This window comes from Strongylocentrotus purpuratus, unplaced genomic scaffold (assembly GCF_000002235.5).
Source record: "Strongylocentrotus purpuratus isolate Spur 01 unplaced genomic scaffold, Spur_5.0 spur5_scaffold_2, whole genome shotgun sequence".
NCBI classification, from domain to species: Eukaryota; Metazoa; Echinodermata; class Echinoidea; order Camarodonta; family Strongylocentrotidae; genus Strongylocentrotus; species Strongylocentrotus purpuratus.
Genome location: NW_022145605.1, coordinates 1,380,786 through 1,403,819, shown reverse-complemented (window position 1 = coordinate 1,403,819; position 23,034 = coordinate 1,380,786). Strand labels below are relative to the sequence as shown.

Below are 23,034 nucleotides of genomic sequence, written 5' to 3'. Positions count from 1 at the left end.
AAAAAGTTGGACGCATATGTCATTTCTTTGTAATCTTGAACATTCAGTGTAAGTTTTGTAGGGATTCTGTGAGAATTCCTTTTCTATCTTTACCGGAACTCATGACCCCTCAGCGCGCCGCGCCCACCCAAACCTGCTACTCTGCATACTGCCGTAGAACCTGTCCATTGTCCATTGTCGCACTCTCTCTCTCTCTGCAGTCCCTTCGATTTCCCAGCCTTCACTGCAGCTATACCTGACCCTGGTATCCTGCACATATACCCCTTATAGTATTTCAATAGTGTTACGAGAGGCCCTCATTAGATGTCCACATGGCACTACATCAAAACAATGTCAACATTGAATTTGAAAGTATGAGGAAATTATATACAGCCCATACAAATAATGCATCCCGTCTCGGATGATTCAAGTTTATATAATCACAACAATAATCACAAGATATATATATATATATATATATATATATATATATAAATACAGTTTAACAACTAAATTATTCATATCCCCGGCCCTCCCCCCCCCCCCCACTCCGAGAACGGACGGACCCCATGCGTGTTACCACAATGTCCGGTAAAGGGGTACTTTTCGTGCGACAAAGTCCGGCCCGAGAATAAATTATTCTCGGGCCGGACTTTGTCGCACGAAAAGTCCTTGTTTTCACGTCCTTGTTTTCACGAAGTGACGGTAGTGAGGAAAATCGTAACGCAAAGTGAATGCAATTTTTTTTCACTACCGTCACTTCGTGAAAACAGCGTTTATTGTAAAAAAAAAATGGGTGTATTATTTTTTCTCCCAGAGATTTCTTTAGAAAGGGGGTGTTTTTTCTTTTTTTCTCTCATTTCTTTTGACTCCTGAGAAATTATTCCGAATTTAGGGGGTACATTGAGCATTTTTCATAATTTAGGGGGGTCTCCAAGGCAGGAAAAGCCCGCGAAAAGCCCGCGAAAGGCGGGTTCGGAAATGTTGGCAGTCCTCAGATAGGGGGTGCTTTCAAAAAGAGGGAACGAGCATATGCGTACCCTAAATTAGACTGAGTGGAGGGGGGCCGGGTTCATATCCCTGTAACTTTGAGGGTTTTTTTTTGTTTTGTTGTTACTCAAGCATGAAAGGTGTACTGATTGAATTATGGCCTTTGTTGAATACTTTTAGATTTTAATCTAAATTAGCTGAACTTTAATATGTCACATTCAAAGAAACATACATTGGGATAAATCAATTTTTCACAGGCTTAAACAAATTACAAAATTTGGTAAGGGTATGAATTCTGCAACTAAATCTATAAATTTTGAACAAAGTAAATGCATATGAATTGATGATACTCAATAAATATGTGTCATACTTCATAGTGCACTTAGCTGTAATATCTGTAAACATAATCAAACATGAAACATGGTCTCTCACTGCAATGCTTCATGAGAATCTTCAGCGAAACCCCTACGGTCAGTGTGACCGAGGTCTGCTTACTCCAATGCTTCGTGAGAAGTCCCGCAAATAGTGGCCGTTGTAGACAGGTTTGCGTTGGCGGCAATTTTGAATTTGAATAATTGATTGACAGCACTCGCAAGGCCTCCGCCAGTACGCAAACAAGTTTTTGTAAGGGCTTAGTCGGGCGAAAACGAGGCGGAGAGCCGTAATCGATAAATCTAACAAATGCAAGTGTATTTATTGGTGTTTAAAAACTAAATAAACAAAGAGTGGTACGGTTTTTAGTCAAAATATAAATACGAAATGATTAAACATAATAATTTATCACTGAAATTGTCCGGCATTTTTTTTAATGCATATCATATCATATGATGAACGAGCCTAAACATTTTATTGACAGACAGGTTGCGCCCACTAACCAGTAATTCGCGGTGCCTGTGATGTGAGCTGTGCACGACGAACAAGCGAGTCATCAATTGCGAAGTTCATGATTGTTATGTTTTCATCCCATAATGTAATGTGCAAGAAACAATATCCTGTCGGTAATTAAATGTTCTTATCGAAGTTTTAATAAAGGCTTAGGATTGCTTTGCTGTGCCGACGATCCCCAGAGCTGACTGTGTGAGCAAAATTGCTCAAACGCTACTGTTGCTGGTCGCTACACGGCTGCTGTTGTTTGCTATACAGCTAACCCTGGCGGTAATTTGTGCATTTTTGGTGGCCAGCGGAAGCAAATTGAGTGGCCACTAACGTTGGACAGGTGGTCGTTGTGGACAGGTTCTTAACTACATGAAATCTCATGGGGGGAATTTAAGTGGTCGTTGGAGACAGGTGGTCGTTAACACAGGTTTGACTATAGTGTATTTCGATGTGACATTATTACGAGTGTAATATTTTGGCTTTGCTCAGGGCGCACAATTTAGAAACAATTAAGACCCCCCAACCCCCAAAAAAATATTTTAAAAATGTTTACAAAATTAAAAATTAAAATCAATGCTTACATAGTACAATTACGTTCCCGAATTAGATGCTGGAAAATAATAAATGCAGATGAGCACATTCACATGCAAAACATGACCTTGACTCAATCATTTTCGAAAACAATTAAAAAGGCATATGCTCGTCAAAGGATTTGATGTACTCACCTGTCACCGTAACAGTAAATGTGCATGAGTCATGGTTCGAGGAACTGTCTGTGGCTGTGACAGTGACTGTCGTTGGACCCAGAGGGAAGGTAGAACCTGGCCCTAGAGGATCGTAGGTCAACGCTGGTGCAGGATCAACGTTGTCTGTGACATCCACCAGGAATGATACAGTGAGTGTATCGGAGTTGAAGTCAGCTGGGCATGTGATCACAGGATTCTGATTATCTGATAAAATATAAATGAATGCAAAAGACAGACTTTAGTATTGAGCAGTTGCAGACTTTGCCATGGGGAGTTCGAGGAGTTTCTTTCCTGCCAGGCCGCTTAATTGTGGATATCTATCAATGTGCTGGTCAGGACATTTTTTTCTCATCAAATTTCCCCAACCGAATTTCAGTTCCAGGCGGGCCTTGGTATTGAGGTCTACTAAGCCCATGTTAAACCAAAACAGTTAACAAGGCTATAACCAAACTAAATGGACCTTCGACCGCGCGCAGTCGAAAATGATGCCTCGATCCGCCATGGAGCAATTTTACAAACCAAAACAGAAGCGAGCTATTTTTGCATACATAATGAGCCCTGTGACCTTTGATATTTGACCCCGTTAACCCAAAATCTAATCAGTTTATTGGCTCTGCAAGATAAATACATGACCCAAGTTTGGCGGTAATCCATCAATGGGTTCTTGAGATAACGCGATCACGAGTTATTTTTGCATACAAAATGAGTCCTGTGACCTTTGACCTTGGATCTCACGACCCTAAAATATACTCAGTTCATTGGCTCTGCAAGATATATATATGACCCCAGTTTGGCGGAAATCCATCTATTGGTTCGTGAGATAACGCGATCACAAGCTATTTTTGCTTACATAATGAGTCCTGTGACCTTTGACCTAGGATCTCGTTACCCTAAAATGTAATCAGATCATCGGCTCTACAAGATACATACATGACCCAAGTTAAGCGGGAATCCATCAATGGGTTCTTGAGATAACGCGATCACAAGCTATTTTTGCATACATAATGAGTCCTGTGACCTTTGACCTAGGATCTCGTGACCCTTAAATCTATCAGATCATCGGCTCTACAAGATACATACATGACCCAAGTTTGGCGGGAATCCATCAATGGTTTCTTGAGATAACGCGATCACAAGCTATTTGTGCATACTTAATGAGTCCTGTGACCTTTGACCTTGGATCTCGTGACCCTAAAATCTAATCGATTCATTCTCTCTGCAAGATACATATATGACCCAAGTTTGGCGGAAATCCATCTATTGGTTCTTGAGATAACGCGATCACGAGAATGGGACGTACGGACGGACGGAAAACCCGAAAACATTCTGGCCCGAATTCACAAAGGAGTTTTGTCGACAAACCTCGGTTTGTCGATTAACCTCCTTTTGTTTCGACAAACCTCCTTTTGTTATTTACAAACTTTGTAAAAAACGCGTCAAAACGCGTCATATGACGTACATAAACCTCGGTTTGTCGACAAACCTCCCTTGTGAATTTGGGCCAACGCCTCCGGCTACTTTGTAGCGGAGGCATAAAAAAGAGTCAACATCGCAATGTCATATCTTGTAGAAAAGTCGTGTATGTTCTCTATTATGTTGAACCAGAACAAGTACCATCACTTTTTGACATTCCTGGAGAAAATAAAATGGCCGGAACGTGCACCGCTCTTTAATACGTGGATAAAGTCACGTTATATACCACATTTCCATTCTCTTAAAGACATATACTCTTGTCTGTTTTCATGTGCATCTCATAGTTTGCATACAAGTTCATCAGTTCACTAACCAGGGAACTCACATACCCTGCACTAACCCTTTAAAATTAAAGTCGCTAGAAGGTGCGCACATTACGTAAGGCCTGTCCGTCGGAAAAGTGAAGCCCATTGTCGGTGATTGATTACACCCGATATCGTGTACATAGGATGTAAAGTTCCTCAAGAAAACCCACAACCATGTGTCTTTAGAGCTAATCTTGAGCTCTGATATGGGCATCGTACATCGAGAGAATTACATGGCTATAATTCATTCTGCATTGTTTATCATGCAGTAGATTGATTTTTTGAACAAGTAAAAAAAAAAATTAAAAAAAACCCTCACAAAAACTTGCTGGAAATCATCTTCGATAAAAACCACGACTCAAATTTCACATAGTTATCTGTGTTAAGCACACGGTGTCGAGCCTACTTACCTTGAATTCCTTATAATTATGTCTATGCTCATTATTCAGCCCCCAAACATTTTCTACCAAAAAAGTTGGACGCATATGTCATTTCTTTGTAATCTTGAACATTCAGTGTAAGTTTTGTAGGGATTCTGTGAGAATTCCTTTTCTATCTTTACCGGAACTCATGACCCCTCAGCGCGTCGCACCCACCCAAACCTGCTACTCTGCATACTGGCGTAGAACCTGTCCATTGTCCATTGTCGCACTCTCTCTCTCTGCAGTCCCTTCGATTTCCCAGCCTTCACTGCAGCTATACCTGACCCTGGTATCCTGCACATATACCCCTAATAGTATTTCAATAGTGCTACGAGAGGCCCTCACTAGATGTCCACATGGCACTACATCAAAACAATGTCAACACTGAATTTGAAAGTATGAGGAAATTATATACAGCCCATACAAATAATGCATTCCGTCTCAGATGATTCAAGTTTATATAATCACAACAATAATCACAAGATATATATATATATATATATATATATATATATATATATATATAAATACAGTTTAACAACTAAATTATTCATATCCCCGGCCCTCCCCCCCCCCCCACTCCGAGAACGGACGGACCCCATGCGTGTTACCACAATGTCCGGTAAAGGGGTACATTTCGTGCGACAAAGTCCGGCCCGAGAATTGTAAAAAAAATGGGTGTATTATTTTTTCACCCGGAGATTTCTTTAGAAAGGGGGTGTTTTTTTTTCTCTCGTCCCTTTTGGTTCCTGAGAAATTATTCCGAATTTATGGGGTACATTGAGCATTTTTCAGGATTAACTTGGGGTCTCCAAGGCAGGAAAAGCCCGCGAAAAGCCCGCGAAAGGCGGGCTAGGAAATGTTGGCAGTCCGCAGATAGGGGGTGCTTTCAAAAAGAGGGAACGAGCATATGCGTACCCTAAATTACACTGAGTGGGGGGGGGGGGCCAGGTTCATATCCCTGTAATTTTGAGGTGTTTTTTTTTGTTTTTTGTTTTGTTACTCAAGCATGAAAGGTGTACTGATTGAATTGTAGCCTTTGTTGAATACTTTTAGATTTTAATCTAAATTAGCTGAACTTTAATATGTCACATTCAAAGAAACATACATTGGGACAAATCAATTTTTCACAGGCTTAAACAAATTACAAAATTTGGTAAGGGTATGAATTCTGCAACTTAATCTATGAATTTTGAACAAAGGAAATGCATATGAATTGATGATACTCAATAGATATGTGCCATACTTCATAATGCACTTAGCTGTAATTTCTGTAAACATAATCAAACATGAAACATGGTCTCTCACTGCAATGCTGCATGAGAATCTTTAGCGAAACCTCTACGGTCAGTGTGACCGATGTCTGCTTGCTTCAATGCTTCGTGAGAAGTCCCGCAAATAGTGGCCGTTGTAGACAGGTATGCGTTGGCGGCAATTTTGAATTTGAATAATTGATTGACAGCACTCGCAAGGCCTCCGCCAGTGCGCAAACAGTTTTTTGTAAGGGCTTAGTCGGGCGAAAACGAGGCGGAGAGCCGTAATCGACAAATCTAACAAATGCAAGTGTATTTATAGGTGTTTAAAAACTAAATAAACAAAGAGTGGTACGGTTTTTAGTCAAAATATAAATACGAAATGATTAAACATAATAATTTATCACTGAAATTGTCCGGCATTTTTTTTTAATGCATATCATATCATATGATGAACGAGCCTGAACATTTTATTGACAGACAGGCTGCGCCCACTAACCAGTAATTCGCGGTGCCTGTGATGTGAGCTGTGCACGACAAACAAGCGAGTCATCAATTGCGGAGTTCATGATCGTTATGTTTTCAGCCCATAATGTAATGTGCAAGAAACAATATCCTGTCGGTAATTAAATGTTCCTATCGAAGTTTTAATAAAAGCTTAGGATTGCTTTGCTGTGCCGACGATCCCCAGAGCTGACTGTGTGAGCAAAATTGCTCAAACGCTACTGCTGCTGGTCGCTACACGGCTGCTGTTGTTTGCTATACAGCTAACCCTGGCGGTAGTTTGTGCATTTTTGGTGGCCAGCGGAAGCAAATTGAGTGGCCGTTGGTAACGACAGGTGGTCGTTGTGGACAGGTTCTTAACTACATGAAATCTCATGGGGGGAATTTAAGTGGTCGTTGGAGACAGGTGGTCGTTAACACAGGTTTGACTATAATACCTTTATCTAGTGTATTTCGATTTGACATTATTATGAGTGGATATTTTGGCTTTGCTCAGGGCGCACAATTTCGAAACAAGACCCCCCAACCCCCCAAAAAATATTTTAAAAATATTTACAAAGTTAAAATTAAAATCAATGCTTACATAGTACAATTACGTTCCCGAATTAGATGCTGGAAAATAATAAATGCAGGTGAGCACATTCACATGCAAAAAATGACCTTGACTCAATCATTAACGAAAACAATTAAACAGGCATGCTCATCAAAGGATTTGATGTACTCACCTATCACCGTAACAGTAAATGTGCATGAGTCATGGTTCGAGGAACTGTCTGTGGCTGTGACAGTGACTGTCGTTGGACCCAGAGGGAAGGTAGAACCTGGCCCTAGAGGATCGTAGGTCAACGCTGGTGCAGGGTCAGCATTGTCTGTGACATACACCAGGAATGATACAGTGAGTGTATCGGAAGTGAAGTCAGCTGGGCATGTGATCACAGGATTCTGATTATCTGATAAAATATAAATGAATGCAAAAGACAGACTTTAGTATTGAGCAGTTGCAGACTTTGCCATGGGGAGTTCGAGGAGTTTCTTTCCTGCCAGGCCGCTTAATTGTGGATATCTATCAATGTGCTGGTCAGGACATTTTTTTTCTCATCAAATTTCCCCAACCGAATTTCAGTTCCAGGCGGGCCTTGGTATTGAGGTCTACTAAGCCCCTGTTAAACCAAAACAGTTAACAAGGCTATAACCAAACTAGATGGACCTTCGACCGCGCGCAGTCGAAAATGATGCCTCCGCCATGGAGTAATTTTACAAACCAAAACAGAAGCGAGCTATTTTTGCATACATAATGAGACCTGTGACCTTTGATATTTGACCCCGTTAACCCAAAATCTAATCAGTTTGTAGCGGCTCTTACATTCGCCCTATTTTCATCGTACATTCATGTCTCCAGTATTTTTCCATCACGCTACTTATTTATATTCATTATTCGGACCACGTGTGTATTTCTTTCCAATCGCGCATCGTGGTTCCGCACTGTTCACCCCGCGTATTTTCAACGCCACGAGGTTTTTCTCCACTCCCGCTTACACCTCGGTCGAGTCAACAACTCCCGCTTACACCTCGGTCGAGTCAACAACTCCCGCTTACACCTCGGTCGAGTCAACAACTCCCTCTTACACCTCGGTCGAGTCAACAATTACTCCCTCTTACACCTCGGTCGAGTCAACAACTCCCTCTTACACCTCGGTCGAGTCAACAACTCCCTCTTACACCTCGGTCGAGTCAACAACTCCCTCTTACACCTCGGTCGAGTCAACAACTCCTGCTTACATCTCAGTTGAGTCAACACGTCTCTGTATAATTTCCTCTCCGGGCTTGATTCTACCGTGCCTATCACCTCTATCGGCACATCTACACTTTCTCTGCCGTCTTCAACGGGCTGGCAGTTTCCCAGTGGAACAGTTAAAATCAAGATCCGACATATATGGTGCTTGGTTATCCGCTGGGAGCTGCCAGTTTCTTCACCGGTAGCCTTTCACCCACATGAGCTCGACTCACCGCAGCTCATCTAAACATTCACCATCAAAGTTCGGCTCATCAATCGAGCGACTTACTGCTCAGCACCACTCCCGGCTTTGATGTCTGCATTTTCTACCTAATTGGCCTCCGACATCAAACGACTCACTGTTTCATCGTCGAGCGTCACTTTCTTCTCTTCTCGCCTGAGCTTCTTCACTATCTTCATCACGGACGTCAGCGTCGAGATTCTTCACGGCTCTATAGCCACGACAACGAAGTTACATCTCCGCCTCTTCAAGCCTCCACACATTTCATCGCGTGAGCCCCTTCCTTCGTTCTCAACTCTCTTCATCTTCATTGGACTTTCGACTTCATTTCTACTATTGTCGTAAGCTCTATTTATTTACATCGCATTTATTCACGTTCATTATGTACATCGCATTTATTCACGTTCATTATGTACATCGCATTTATTCATGTTCATTATCATCATTGATCATTATGTAATCTCCGTGCAATATTCACATTTACCATTTATGCATTTTCATTCCGATTCTTCGGCTTGTGCTTGGCTACACTTTGCAAGTGTACGGCCAGCCTCATCAGTACCCAATAAACAAAACGAAAAGGGAATACTTTCTTTCATGTATTTTATTATCAGTGCAACCTTGTTTCCTGGTAGCTAAACAAAAATAAGAGTTATGTTGTGTGACGAGTGAACACGCTTTCAAATATCCATTCACATTACCTCACAAACTCATATTTCTACAAGTTTATTGGCTCTGCGAGATAAATACATACCCAAGTTTGGCGGTAATCCATCAATGGGTTCTTGAGATAACGCGATCACAAGCTATTTGTGCATACATAATGAGTCCTGTGACCTTTGACCTTGGATCTCGTGACCCTAAAATCTAATCGATTTATTGTCTCTGCAAGATACATATATGACCCAAGTTGGCGGAAATCCATCTATTGGTTCTTGAGATAACGCGATCACGAGAATGGGACGTACGGACGGACGGACAACCCGAAAACATTCTGGCCCGAATTCACAAAGGAGGTTTGTCGACAAACCTCGGTTTGTCGATTAACCTCCTTTTGTTTCGACAAACCTCCTTTTGTTATTTACAAACTTTGTAAAAAAAACGCGTCAAAACGCGTCATATGACGTACATAAACCTCGGTTTGTCGACAAACCTCCTTTGTGAATTCGGGCCAACGCCTCCGGCTACTTTGTAGCGGAGGCATGAAAAAGAGTCAACATCGCCATGTCATATCTTGTAGAAAAGTCGTGTATGTTCTCTATTATGTTGAACCAGAACAAGTACCATCACTTTTTGACATTCCTGGAGAAAATAAAATGGCCGGAACGTGCACCGCTCTTTAATACGTGGATAAAGTCACGTTATATACCACATTTCCATTCTCTTAAAGACATATACTCTTGTCTGTTTCCATGTGCATCTCATAGTTTGCATACAAGTTCATCAGTTCACTAACCAGGGAACTCACATACCCTGCACTAACCCTTTAAAATTAAAGTCGCTAGAAGGTGCGCACATTACGTAAGGCCTGTCCGTCGGAAAAGTGAAGCCCATTGTCGGTGATTGATTACACCCGATATCGTGTACATAGGATGTAAAGTTCCTCAAGGAAACCCACAACCATGTGTCTTTAGAGCTAATCTTGAGCTCTGATATGGGCATCGTATATCGAGAGAATTACACGGCTATAATTCATTCTGCATTGTTTATCATGCAGTAGATTGATTGTTTGAACAAGTAAAAAAAAAATTTAAAAAACCTCACAAAAACTTGCTGGAAATCATCTTCGATAAAAACCACAACTCAAATTTCACATAGTTATCTGTGTTAAGCACATGGTGTCGAGCCTACTTACCTTGAATTCCTTATAATTATGTCTATGCTCATTATTCAGCCCCCAAACATTTTCTACCAAAAATGTTGGGCGCATATGTCATTTCTTTGTAATCTTGAACATTCAGTGTAAGTTTTGTAGGGATTCTGTGAGAATTCCTTTTCTATCTTTACCGGAACTCATGACCCGTCAGCGCGCCGCGCCCACCCAAGCGCGCCTCAGGGTAAAGGCAGGATCTGCGCGGTTCCCTTGAGCATATAAAACAGCCAGGGGCGGTATCCCGGCCCCCCCACTCAGAGGTCGGAATGACCGCATGCGTGTTGCCAAAATGTCCGGTAAAGGGGTACTTTTCGTGCGACAAAGTCCGGCCCGAGAATTGTAAAAAAAAAAGGGGTGTATTTGACTTTTCACCCGGAGATTTCTTTAAAAAGGGGGTGTTTTTCTTTTTTTTCTCTCATCTCTTTGGACTCCTGAGAAATTATTCTGAATTTAGGGGGGTACATTGAGCATTTTTCCTGATTTAGGGGGGTCTCCAAGGCAGGAATAGCACGCGAAAGGGGGGTTCGGAAATGTTGGCAGTCCTCAGATAGGGGGTGCTTTCAAAAAAAGGGTACGAGCATATGCGTACCTTAAATAACACTGAGTGGGGGGGGGGGGGGCCGGGGGCGGTATTCTGAACCCTGTGTTATCTCTAATATTGCTGTATCTTTGAAGATAAGATAAAGTTGGTATTCTGAACATTGTTGTAACTTTTGTGTTATCTTTTGTTGTATCTTTTCTCTCATCTTATTGGCCGCGCCTGCGCTCATACTTTGAAGGGCTTGTAATTGTGCGTATTATTAATAAAGTGGCATTTAATTCTCATTTGCATATGCGCACGGGAGATAATATGTCGAGATAATTGGTATTCTGAAAGTTGTTGTATCTTTTATCTTATCTTATCTTGCATGGTATTTATAACAATATTTACAACAGGTATGGGGTTGTTGTATCTTTCGTGGTGATATAATGGCGGCAATATTTTTTGCCCAGAACCAACTTCGTGCCAATAGACGAGTTAGAAGAAGATTGTGTGTTGACCGGAAACATCACAGATGAGAACTTTCTAAGATATTACATGCTAGGATAGGACTATTTTAATGCTCTCATCTTAACCAATATAGTGAAAGCGTGATTTGTCTTCATGATCCACATTCAACAGCGCATAATGATGACGCGCGTAATAAGTGCTCAAATAACTAATTACGCCCAAGATTAGTATGCGCTAGGCGCATCTTCAGATATGGCATAAAGTATTCCTATTGGTTGATCTACTTATCATGCTTATATAAAATAGATTTTGATTGGTAGGGTCCATAAAAATGGGCGTGTCATCAATGGTCAAAGATAAGATAGAGGCGGTCCTTCAAGAGATAACACAGGGATAAAACAATGTTCAGAATACCAACTTACAACAATATTAGCGCTGTGTTATCTCTGGAAGATACAACAAAAGATAACACAAAACTTACAACAATGTTCAGAATAGGTCTACCACCCCTGGCCTCTCAAAGCAGTCGATATCTCTATTATACAAATAACGCACGTCCCAGAGTGCAATAGCGGTGAATGCAGTACGCGCGAGGTTTCTTTAGATTGGTGCCGCTCTGTGCAACGAGCCGCTTGCGGCGAGTTGACGGTGCGAACCATCTGAAGAAACCGAGCGTACACTGCATTTACGTTTCGCACAATTGGTGAAGTGCGTTATTTGTTTTATAAAATAGCGACACAAATAGCAACAAACGAAACTTTAGATCTTAAGTTAGAGTCTACGAGTGTTCGATCTAGATCTAAGTTAGAGTTAGGTTGGTTCTAGACTAAGACCTTGCAGGCTTACCAAAAAGTCAATGGGATTCATTGCCTTGATTAAAAATAAAATCCACAGAGCGTTCTACAGTGGGTCTAGAGACGAATCTTCATCAGACAGCTGAAATTCCTGGCTTCATTATATAATCCAAAAGTCAAAACAGGCCTAAATCCAAGGCAAAAGTAAAATAAAAATTTGCTTTTTATGTCTAGTAAGTCCATGCTAGAGCTAAGCTACGCGTACGTTGCGCTGGGGATCATAGTGGAGCGTACAATATTAGCTACGCGTAGCCTACAATAATTGCAATGCACTCGAGGGAGCGCGTACTACACGTACGCGCGCGCACTGGATCTCCATGGTCACGTGCAATATAACTTTTTGTTGCGCTTTTTCTGCACTTATTTCTGCAAAATCGTGCTTGCATCAAAAATTTGTCAATGTCATGTGACGCGTATTGACCAATCACGATGCTTAAAATACTAGAGCCATTTTATAAAATACAATATACAAATGATGCATGAGTTCATTATACTATCTATCCGCACTCGAGTTGAGGCTGTGTGTATCTATCGCACGAAGCCGTTAGGTTGAGTGCGATAGATACACACAGCATCAACGAGGGAGGATAATAATAAACGAATGAAAACATGCATCATTTGTTTTATACAACAAATCTCCTAGATCCTTTTTATTTGATGGCAAAATATATCATTCAAGATTGTTTTGTGACGGTATTGCTGCCAACTAAATATCAACTTATTTATAACCTGGTTGCAATTTTTGTTTGTTAAAATCGTATTTTGTAACTTTCTATATTTATTTATAATTTTATATTGGTACCATATACATTTTACTCATTTCGTTATTCTTTATAATCAAATCCTTATTTATAACCTGGTTTGCAAGTTCTTGTTTGTTAAAATCGAATTTTGTATTTTTTTATGTTTATTTATATATTGATATGTTGATGAAATGTATATACTTGTTTGTGTCATGAAGGGTCTCAACGAAAACCAGTAATTATTTGCTGATTGGGCTACCCTTCTTTTTAAAGATGTGTTATAAATAAATAAATAAATAAACTTAAATAGGCTTAAATTAGTGCGCACATATAGATAAGCGCACTTTACGCGTTAACGCATAGTGCTGCGCAAGAATAGGTCCATACGCAGTATAAGCGCCCTACCCTTTACGTATACTACTGCGCATCATGTACATGCACTAAAAAAAGCGTGCAATAGTACTTGAAACTATTCCACACTTTTTCATGAAAAAACGTGCAATAGTCTCAGTAAATGAATCCCACGCGACCGCGCATGAACAATTATTTGATTAGGATCTGGGAGTGAGTTGTATAATATGAAATAACCTCTCTATGGGCTTCCAAAGAGCTTTGGAAATTATTACCCTAGCTTTAGCTCTGGCAGCCGTTATCAGCGCACAGTGCATTTCAAGAAATAATCCTACCAGGTACGCATTTACCTCACCTGGGGTAAGTGTGGCAAATGTAAATTAATGTCTTGCCAAAGGACATAAGTGCCGCGGCGGGAATCGATCCGCGGGCCTTGTGACCCACAGTCCGGTGACATATCCACTCAACCACGACACCTCTACTCTTTCTCAAGAACCAGGATTCTGTTGCCTCTAATCTTCTTTTAAGCTCTTTGTTTATTGTTCAACACTCACATGTTGCTCCGATTGTCTCATTTTCGCTCGCTGGAACATTGCCAGCACAAACCACTGACCTCTACCTCCTGGACGGATCATCACCCATTCCCATTCACTATACGTTACGTACTGAAAGGCTGTATTGTCTGACGTTCATGAATATTCATGTTTTTGCTTACCTCGGCAAAATCTTTGCTTTTACTAAATGGAAGAATGCTGATGGGGGTTGGATGAAAAGGACATAATGAACCAAGCAGAAGTGATCTATGATAATTCATGCTTCTTATCCTTCGTGTGCTTGACCTATAATCTTCAAATCGCTTGGCAAACTGAGTCCAAAGTTCGACTTGTTTTACATGTGTATTATAGGCAATGACGAGCTTGCAACCTATTTTGATCAAATTACGGTGGGTGAACTTTCAAAAGTCAATGGGACATGAGGGTTCCAATGAAAGAGCTAGTGATAACGTAAGTCGGGGTGGATGTGCTTTTCGTTTGAACAAAAAATGAATTTATAACGATTTTTTTTTGTACAATTCCATAGGCTAACATGTATGGCTGCTGACTCTGACGATAGGGGGCGTTGTGAAATGAGACTAAACTATATGCACCCGGAGAGAAGAACTGACCAAACTTTGATTTTGGTGTTCATAGTAATGTTCTTTTTTTGTGTGTATTAGAGACTACAATGAACATGTGGCTTACAATGTATATTCATTTCATTACTATTATCATCTACTGGATTAAAGGGTCCACACAATTTAGCTATTTCTTGTCATATTTTTAATATGAAGCCTTAGAGGTATTTGAATAACCATCCTTTCCAGTGGGCATTTTCTGTACGATGTTCGTCCACACTTAAAATAAAAAGGGAACAACGGTCACAAACTATTTATCACTTTTCACTGAACTCCACCTTCTCTTTAACTTAATGGTCCTTACCGTTTGGGATGCACACAAATTCGTTTCCTCCACCCCACTGTCTGTTGCTCATACACAGTAGCCTGCTGCTCCCAGAATGATAAATGTAGCCATCCCCACAAGAGAAATCGGCGAAGCCATTGAATCGCCGTTCAGGGGGGTCGTAGGTCACCAAACGACCTGCTTGGTCAGCCACTTCCGGGCAAAAATTGTCCTCGTCTGGAATAGATATGTCAAAAGGTTCATTTTATAAACAAATTATTAAAGGCTGAAAGATCAAGATGTATAACAGAGTATTCCCAGTACTTCAGACCAATTCTACAGGAGAGTGGGGCATGGTCGTTCTTGAAATGCAAGAAAATTGGAGTAATTCTTTTATGCCACATTATGACAACGTCATTTTTCAAATTGTATTGTATAATACACTTTTTCTTTACTAAGAAGGAAGTCCTGATAGTTGTCCCTTTGCCCAAAATGTCGTTTATTGTAAATTACAGGCTATATACGCATAATGTACGGGAGCCTTTATTTACATACAAGACTACGCTTTTTATTTTAATAGGCTCCCCATATTTTGTGAGCCTGTCATATCTATATCTATATTCTGGGAGATCCACAAACTACAAGCACTGCTTTTTAGTGGATCCCCCCCCCCCCATTTCCTCAGAAATTAAGAATTTCTTGTAATAATTTTATTATGTGCAAAGTTTATTTGTATAGTTTCCTGAAAAATGAATTATGTATGAAAAAAGAAATAATATCTTTGTTTACCTTTCTGTTGGAAATGAAATAAATATGATTATATACCTCACTTAAGAAATCCAGCCATCTGATTGGTCGAAATTGCAGTCATGGTTTTATCCATTCCCGTAAATAAACGAAAAATGCCACGCCCATGTAATAGTTCGAGGGTAAAATTCAAGTTACCGGGAATAGTTCAGTCTTGCTTAAAAACTGGTTTGAGCGATCGCGGATACCATGCATTGTGTGTGTGCGAAGAATTGGCCGCTAGACAACAAGAACACCAAAAGGGTAAACCCTACGTTTTATTATTAGCCGTAGATCTAGGTCTAGATATAGATTGTGATTTTATTGCTTGCGATAACGGTGATACAGGTATTGAAGATTGTATAATGCAAGTGTTTGAATTCATTTGGTGGATGAAAAGTTGAATTCTACGCCGTTTTGTGCGTCATTGCAGCGATGAATTTGGTGTGTTTGTCGCTAATTTCTGACAAATTTAGATAGCTTTCCTGATGGTATTTTATGCAAAATTTCTGTTACATTGATAAGCACTGATTCTTGTCCTTACCTTTGACTTGTTTCTTGTCTGTTATAGTCATTTAATAGATGAATTACTTGAATTCTGAGCACATTTCAGTAACACAAACAAATCCAGCCCGTTCATAGTCCCACACACGTATTTGTATGTACCTTGTGCCCTTACACTGTCTGCTGTCTCGATAGCTTAAACAAACTTGATTACCATGATTGATAAGTCGGACATGTATTCTATGTCCTTTTTCGGTATATAAAAGTATTAATGACAATCGAGCAATTGCCCTCGGCAAGCCTCGGGCAATAGCTCGATTGTAACCTTCCATTGAGCGTATAAAAACAACTATGTTTCGAAAATTAAAGCAGTCATTAATACTACAATATGAATATGAATATATTTCGAAACTTTGTACCTATTTTCCGTACATTATATTTGATTTGAAATCTTTAATTTTTTTGTGTGTAATCTACGCTCATACAGTCTTGTATAAAAAAATATGTGTAACAAATAAACTTCAATAAACTTTAAATTTCAATGCTCTAGTTTTAGTAAAATGTATTTCAAATAGTTTTGGACAGTTTGTTAAGATATTGACGAGAAGCAGTTAGTACTTACAAATTGAAATACAACTCCATCCACAAACCCCATCGCAGTGACATTGCTTGTTTCCGAGACAAGCCCCATTGAGACGATTCCTGCATTGGGTCTGACAATCCCGTCCGTAGATCTGGACCAAGTCTTCATTACGATGGCAATATCTCGCTGAATTAAGAAAAATTAGACAATGTACAAATAAATACAAATTAGCCTGTTATATTTATGCTCCAACCTTAATTGTGTTTTCTGTTTTATTCACCATCATCTGTTTTTACATGGGCTACCTTGCCCACAGGCGTAAAGGCCTTTTTTGTCGTACTTCGCAAACCATTTATATTGTTGAACACAATTTCATTTACCTCCAAATATTTTTTTAATTTTATGAATTACTATATTGTTCTATGCAATTTCGTATTTTCTATACCACCAGATTTATATATCATAATATATTCATATTCATACGTATCAGGACAATTGCCCCTGGGCGAACACCCCCCGGAAAACTACCCCCGTAGGACGATTACCCCCGGAAAATTACCCCCCGAAGAATTACCCCCCCAAGGACAATTACCCACCGAGGACAACTACCCCCAAGGACGACTATCCCCGAAGACAACTACCCCCGAGGACAATTACCCACCGAGGAAAACTACCCCCTCCCTGAAGACAATTACCCCTCCCCCCCCGAGGACAACTACCCCCGAGGACAATTATCCCCCAAGGACAACTACCATCGAGGACAACTATCCCCCAAGAAAACTACCCCTCCCCCTCCGAGCAGGCACATAGCCAGAGTTTGATGTTTGGGGGTGGGGGCACCTACATGTAATCGATCGATGTCGAAAAAGGGGTCTAAAAAAGTTCAACCGATCTTAGAAATTTTAGGGGGCACGTGCCCCCCCCCCCCCCCCGTGGCTACGTGCCTGTCTCCGAGGACAATAACCCCAGGAGGACAACTACCCCCAATGACAATCACCCCCGAGGAATTTATAACACTGTGACGTATAATGCAAACTTCTCTCCAAATTGCTATTTACATAAACCTTCATGAACCTTTATTTTCTTTGTCATTCATGAAGTTCATTTCAGTCTTTTCAAATTATTTAATTCGATATGGGGGGGGGGGGCGGGAGTGGAGGTTGCCCAATTCCCCTGTAGTTTTGCTACCGAGTAAAAAACAGAAGTTACATTTCTTAGAAATTGAACAATACACTGCGCGCAGATGAGTACGCGTTATAGCCTCTCTCACCAACAATGGCACAACACAGAAATTAGGATGTAAGATTTCCTTTATGCATCCTCTGTAACTTTCAGCTGATTGTGTATTTGTCTTTGTATGTATAATTGGCCCTCATCCATGATCCAAAATTAAGGTTTACTTCACGTTATCTATTTATCTCTGTTGTCATGCTGAAGTATAATATTTTTTCTTGCTCTCTGGTAATTCATCTCATTTGATTTTGTAACTCCAGCACAGCGTTTTTCAACCGGGGTGCCGCAAGAGAATGATTTGATTTGAAAACGTTGATTTTGTAAACAAAAATCAAATATCAGAAACTATGTAACCCCCCCCCCCCCCCACTCAGTTATTTAGGGTACGCATAGGCTCGTACCCTCTTTTATGAAAGCACCCCCTATCTGAGGACTGCCAACATTTTTTGAACCCCCCTTTCGCGGGCTTTTCCTGCCTTGGAGACCCCCCTAAATCAGGACAAATGCTCAATGTACTCCCTAAATTCGGAATAATTTCTCAGGAGTCCAAAGAAGTCCTTTTTAAAGAAATCTCTGGGTGAAAGGTCAAAAATACACCCCATTTTTTTACAATTCTCGAGCCGCACTTTGTCGCGCGAAAAGTACCCCTTTACCGGACATTTTGGCAACACGCATGCGGTCATTTCGACCTCTGAGTGGGGGGGGGGGGGGGGCGGGCTATGTAATAACATGAGAAAATAAAATTTTGAAGATACTAAAGTGTCTTCCTTCCTCGCTCGCTGACAATATTTTGACAGCAAGGCAAATAAGGGCAACGAGAGGCCCGAATATCCTCATATTCGTGTATCAAGGTCATGACCGAATATATCACTTTTTATTCATGTACATTCGGCGGCAAGATGCCCACATACAGTACTTTAAATCGTTTCTAGTGTGTAGATTACAAACTAATTTTTTACCAGTTTGAAAATGTCTTCTCTTTTTCATTCTTAAATGTGACCATACGTGTGTGCATAGCACTTGACGAGAGCCAGAGTCATGCAAAATTAATAGTCTGTGAGGACTTTGGGATTTGGGAGAAACTTTTCATTTCTTAAGAAGGTACCGTGACTAACAGAAAGTTAAAATACGCTGCTCCAGAGAAAGGTATATGCATTTTGAAAAGCGCTGGACAATAACCTAAAACTTACATCCTTCGTGGAAATCAGCAACCGCATTGGCGTTGCATAAATTATAATAAAAGGGACATGTGTAGTAATGAGGAAGACAACGTGCTATAGTTTTTGAACGAATATGGGTTCGTGCAGGGGATCTTATGGGCTGGTAGCCATCTCTCAATGTGTAAGATCGTCTTTCGCTATTAAATCCTGATTGTCCACGTGGTTAGTTGTCATTTGGGGGTAATTGTCATGGGGGGGGGGGGGTAATTGTCATCGGGGGTAGTTGTCATCGGGGGTGGTAATTGTCCTCAGAGGTAATTATCCTCGGGGGGTAATTGTCCTCGGAGCGTAATTGTCCTAGGGGGTAATTGTCCTCGGGGGGGGGGGGGTAATTGTCTTCGGGGGGTAATTCTCCGGGGGTTAATTGTCCTTGTGGGTATACTCGGGGGGGGGGGGGGTTATTCTCCGAAGGGTAATATTCCAGGGGGAAGTTTTCCGGGGGTGAATTTCCGGGGGGTGATTGCCCAGGGGGTAATTGTCCTAGAACCATATTCATAACATATTTCAATCATGGGTTGTGAAATAAAAACGAAATGGATTTGAAATGAAAATATATTCCGTCATCAAAGATGCAAACACCTAATTTGAGACTTTTCAAAAATTCCTCATTTTTAATACTCATACTTACCGACATGTCTGTACCTGAGCTTCGCCAGTATACGGTACCGGTAGTTCGAATATGGCAGACATCTCCATCTCTCATCTATGTCCGAAAATGTCATCTTTACCACGCCCATGTGGAGACTTTCAACATCTAAATTAGTCCATAATCTAGCCGGTTTTTTATATTCCCTACACGCTTTTCGCCGTGCGTCCTAATTAGTGTCCCTTTGGGCTTTATAGGGACACTAGCTAGTCCTACTAAGTGCCATTGATTAGGAGTGTTTGGCCAACCCGGTTCGAATTGGACGCAATATGGCGACTAATGCTTTATTGGGCAAGTACAAAACAAAAGAATATACGCTAGTTGTGAGCCAGTGAAACCAAGTTGGCCAAACTCTGTGTATAAATGGCTCTGGTCCTAATTTAATGATCACGCCATCTTCGGCTAGTAGCTAGTAAGTAGGGGAGGTATATATAGCGTTGGTGTGGTGGAGATATTATATTTGCACGTCGACATAGTGGACTGCTAGTGTGACAGGCAGTGCCTTAAAAGGACGTCACACGTAGCAGGCCTCTATGTCAACGTGCAAATCTAAAAGTCCCTATTAAAAGTTAAATAGGCCAGCTTCTGGACTACATCTACGTATATGAATATTATGTCTGACGCGGTCCACGTCCATGTCAGACCTTCATGATCTACCTACAAACAAGTCCGCAACTGGGACAACGCCCCTGCCCAGAATTCCATGATCTACTTACGAACATGTCTGCATCGGGGCAACGGTCCTGTCCACGATCCATCGGTGCATGTTGTTCTCTCAAAAGCTGTGGGCACGATCTGATAAAAGACACCACACTCAATACTCGCAACAGTCCCGTCAGGGTGGGGTACTAAACCCTCCGGCTCATAGGTGATTTCCGCAAAATCAATCTGATTGATGTTATCGCAGCTCGATGATACCCCTGAAATCACACGCATATAGTAGCGTTTGTTAATGAGACAGGATTAAGCAGATGATAATTAAAAGCGCATATCATCAATAATTATGTCCTACTTGCATGCGCTGCGAAGATGATAATATAAGTGAACAATAGAAAAGAGTGAGATTTAGATTTACTCGTCAGGTCAACAGCACAACCATTAGGATCAGCAGCAGCAGCACCACCACAATTATCACCATTACCGTGACTACACCACAACCACCACTATGCACCACCACCATCGAGCCGTACACTATCATTTTCACCACCAGCATCACCACCAAAACAATCACCACCACTACACTACCACCAACTTTAACCCAACTACCAATATCAACATCACCATCACCACCACCACCACTTCCATCGCCACCACCCTACCATAACTTCCAACACCACCATCATCACCACCACATAGAACCACTACCAATTTCTTCATCATCACAACCATCACTATAATATACCAACACCACCACCGCTACCACCAGTACTACTATCTCCCTAGTATAGGCCTACGTTCTTTTGTTCTCATGTCAGCGATGAAGGGTTTGTTTCAGAAGAATGTCCTCAATTTATTTTATATTTCATTTTATTTGATTCAGAATTTTTTTTAATTCCAAAAGCAAACAAAAACGAGTTTATAAGACAAGAAACAATAAATTGATGATCATAGATATTTTTGAATATTAAACCCTGTAATGCAAAGTTTAAAATGTGCATGAATCTGGCATGAATACAGATGAAGAGATTGTAGAATATAAACAGAAAATGCACGATGGAGGAATAGACCTATGTATCTGCAAACTGCACTATTCAAAGCTGTTTGAAATGGTTCTCATCGCAGTTGAGTAGTAGTTCTTTTTTAATCGAAACGAATACATAACCTTACTGCATTGACCTACGAGAGAGAGGCGGTAGTGAGCATTATTTTTTTTGCACCCGGAAATGTGAAAACCGCGCCGACCGATATTTCGGGGGGGGGGGAGGGGTTAAGGAGCACATCTTGTATCTACTAGGTGTATTATGCTTCACATTTCATGAAACTTTCACTGAGATCAGTAAAACAAAAAAAAAGTAATAAAACAAATATAAACAAAATATAATTGAATGATACAAATTTGTCGTGGTTTACCACTTTATATCTGAACAGGCATAAATATTATAGAGATGGTGATTTCATGAATTTGAAAACAAATTACAATATTCGTTTTCTGGAGTCCGTATAAGGCTCCCTCCCCTGAATATTTACATGGCAAAGCAGAACATGGAATGAGGGGGGGGGGGGGTGCGCATGCTCAAAATCATGAATTAATGTGCGATTGGTCATGTTGTATGGTATAAGTCTTGAAAAGATCGTGATAATCCACTTACCGCCACTGTGTAACAGGCAAAGAAACAGTCCTGTGAACAGAACTAAATAATGATAACTCTTTTCCTCCATTGCTTGTCGATATACTAGCTAGACTCTCGACCCAACACTAACATTCCATGTTCCATTTGTAAAGAAATGAACCGTATTTCTAAATGTACAGAATGAGCGTGGCCACGCTCCGAACGGTGCTCTAATATGGAGAGTGCTGATTGGATAAAAATCAGAGGAGAATGTGTCAATCAAAATAAGTACAAAATGGGCGCGGCCACGCTCCGAACGGTGCTCAAAGATGGAGAGCGCTGATTGGATAAAGATCATAGGAGAATGTGTCAATCAAAAATATGGGGGAGCCATATGTCGTAGATGTTGTGTTTCATATCCGTCTATACACTATACAGTGCGTCCCAGAAAAAACGAAACCGAGAAGTATCGATTCCTATCATAACTTAATCACAACCATGATTAATGAATGATACATATTTGGAAAGCTTAGAGTCTCCTCTTTCAGTTGATGCTACTCACGTGATGCATATTTCACGCATGAGTGATTAAAAGCAATTTGAAGGAAGGAAACCAAAAAGACATTTGGCGGGCGGTATCTGAATTTCGAAGAAAAATTCACATTTCTAGAAAGTTGAGTTTCTGCCCTTTCATATGACACCTCAATCAGGAAAAATGAGCGAGGAATGACAAAGTTCTGTTTGTTTAGAGTAGTGCTTGCATTTCCATAATTTTATTAAACGAATTTGTTTTCACTGCACTATGAATATGACTAACAATTAAAGCGGACAAAATATACAGTTCCTCAGGTAGACAAAGGAACATCCCTTCACTGCTATTATGGAAAAATGTGTAGAACAGGTGTCACATGCATATTCACCTTTTTACACAATAGCAGTGAAGGGATGTTCCTTTGTCTACCTGAGGAACTGTATATT

General features: G+C 40.7%; 1 protein-coding gene and 1 long non-coding RNA gene across 2 annotated transcripts; both read right to left on the bottom strand.

The window, feature by feature from the left end:
* Positions 1–264: 264 nt before the first annotated feature.
* Positions 265–22,285, bottom strand: LOC756360 (sushi, von Willebrand factor type A, EGF and pentraxin domain-containing protein 1). Its single transcript, XM_030992512.1, has 7 exons — positions 22,096–22,285; positions 20,503–20,706; positions 16,727–16,873; positions 14,854–15,051; positions 7,274–7,498; positions 2,571–2,795; positions 265–317 (listed from the first exon to the last, which is right to left on the bottom strand). Exons 1-7 carry the CDS (start codon positions 22,163–22,165, stop codon positions 265–267), a joined length of 1,122 nt encoding a protein of 373 aa, XP_030848372.1. The 5' UTR covers positions 22,166–22,285.
* Positions 8,052–8,390, bottom strand: LOC105440926. Its single transcript, XR_971841.1, has 2 exons — positions 8,300–8,390; positions 8,052–8,086 (listed from the first exon to the last, which is right to left on the bottom strand). It is a non-coding gene; the product is annotated as an uncharacterized LOC105440926 (long non-coding RNA).
* Positions 22,286–23,034: the final 749 nt, after the last annotated feature.

Excerpts from the sequence above, each read along its gene's own strand:
- LOC756360 (XM_030992512.1), bottom strand. The coding sequence starts at position 22,165 with ATGGAGGAAAAGAGTTATCATTATTTAGTTCTGTTCACAGGACTGTTT. Across the intron at positions 16,874-20,502 it reads GCCCCGATGCAGACATGTTC|CGAGATATTGCCATCGTAAT; the intron begins GTAAGTAGATCA and ends TTCTTAATTCAG. Across the intron at positions 2,796-7,273 it reads ATTTACTGTTACGGTGATAG|ATAATCAGAATCCTGTGATC; the intron begins GTGAGTACATCA and ends ATATTTTATCAG.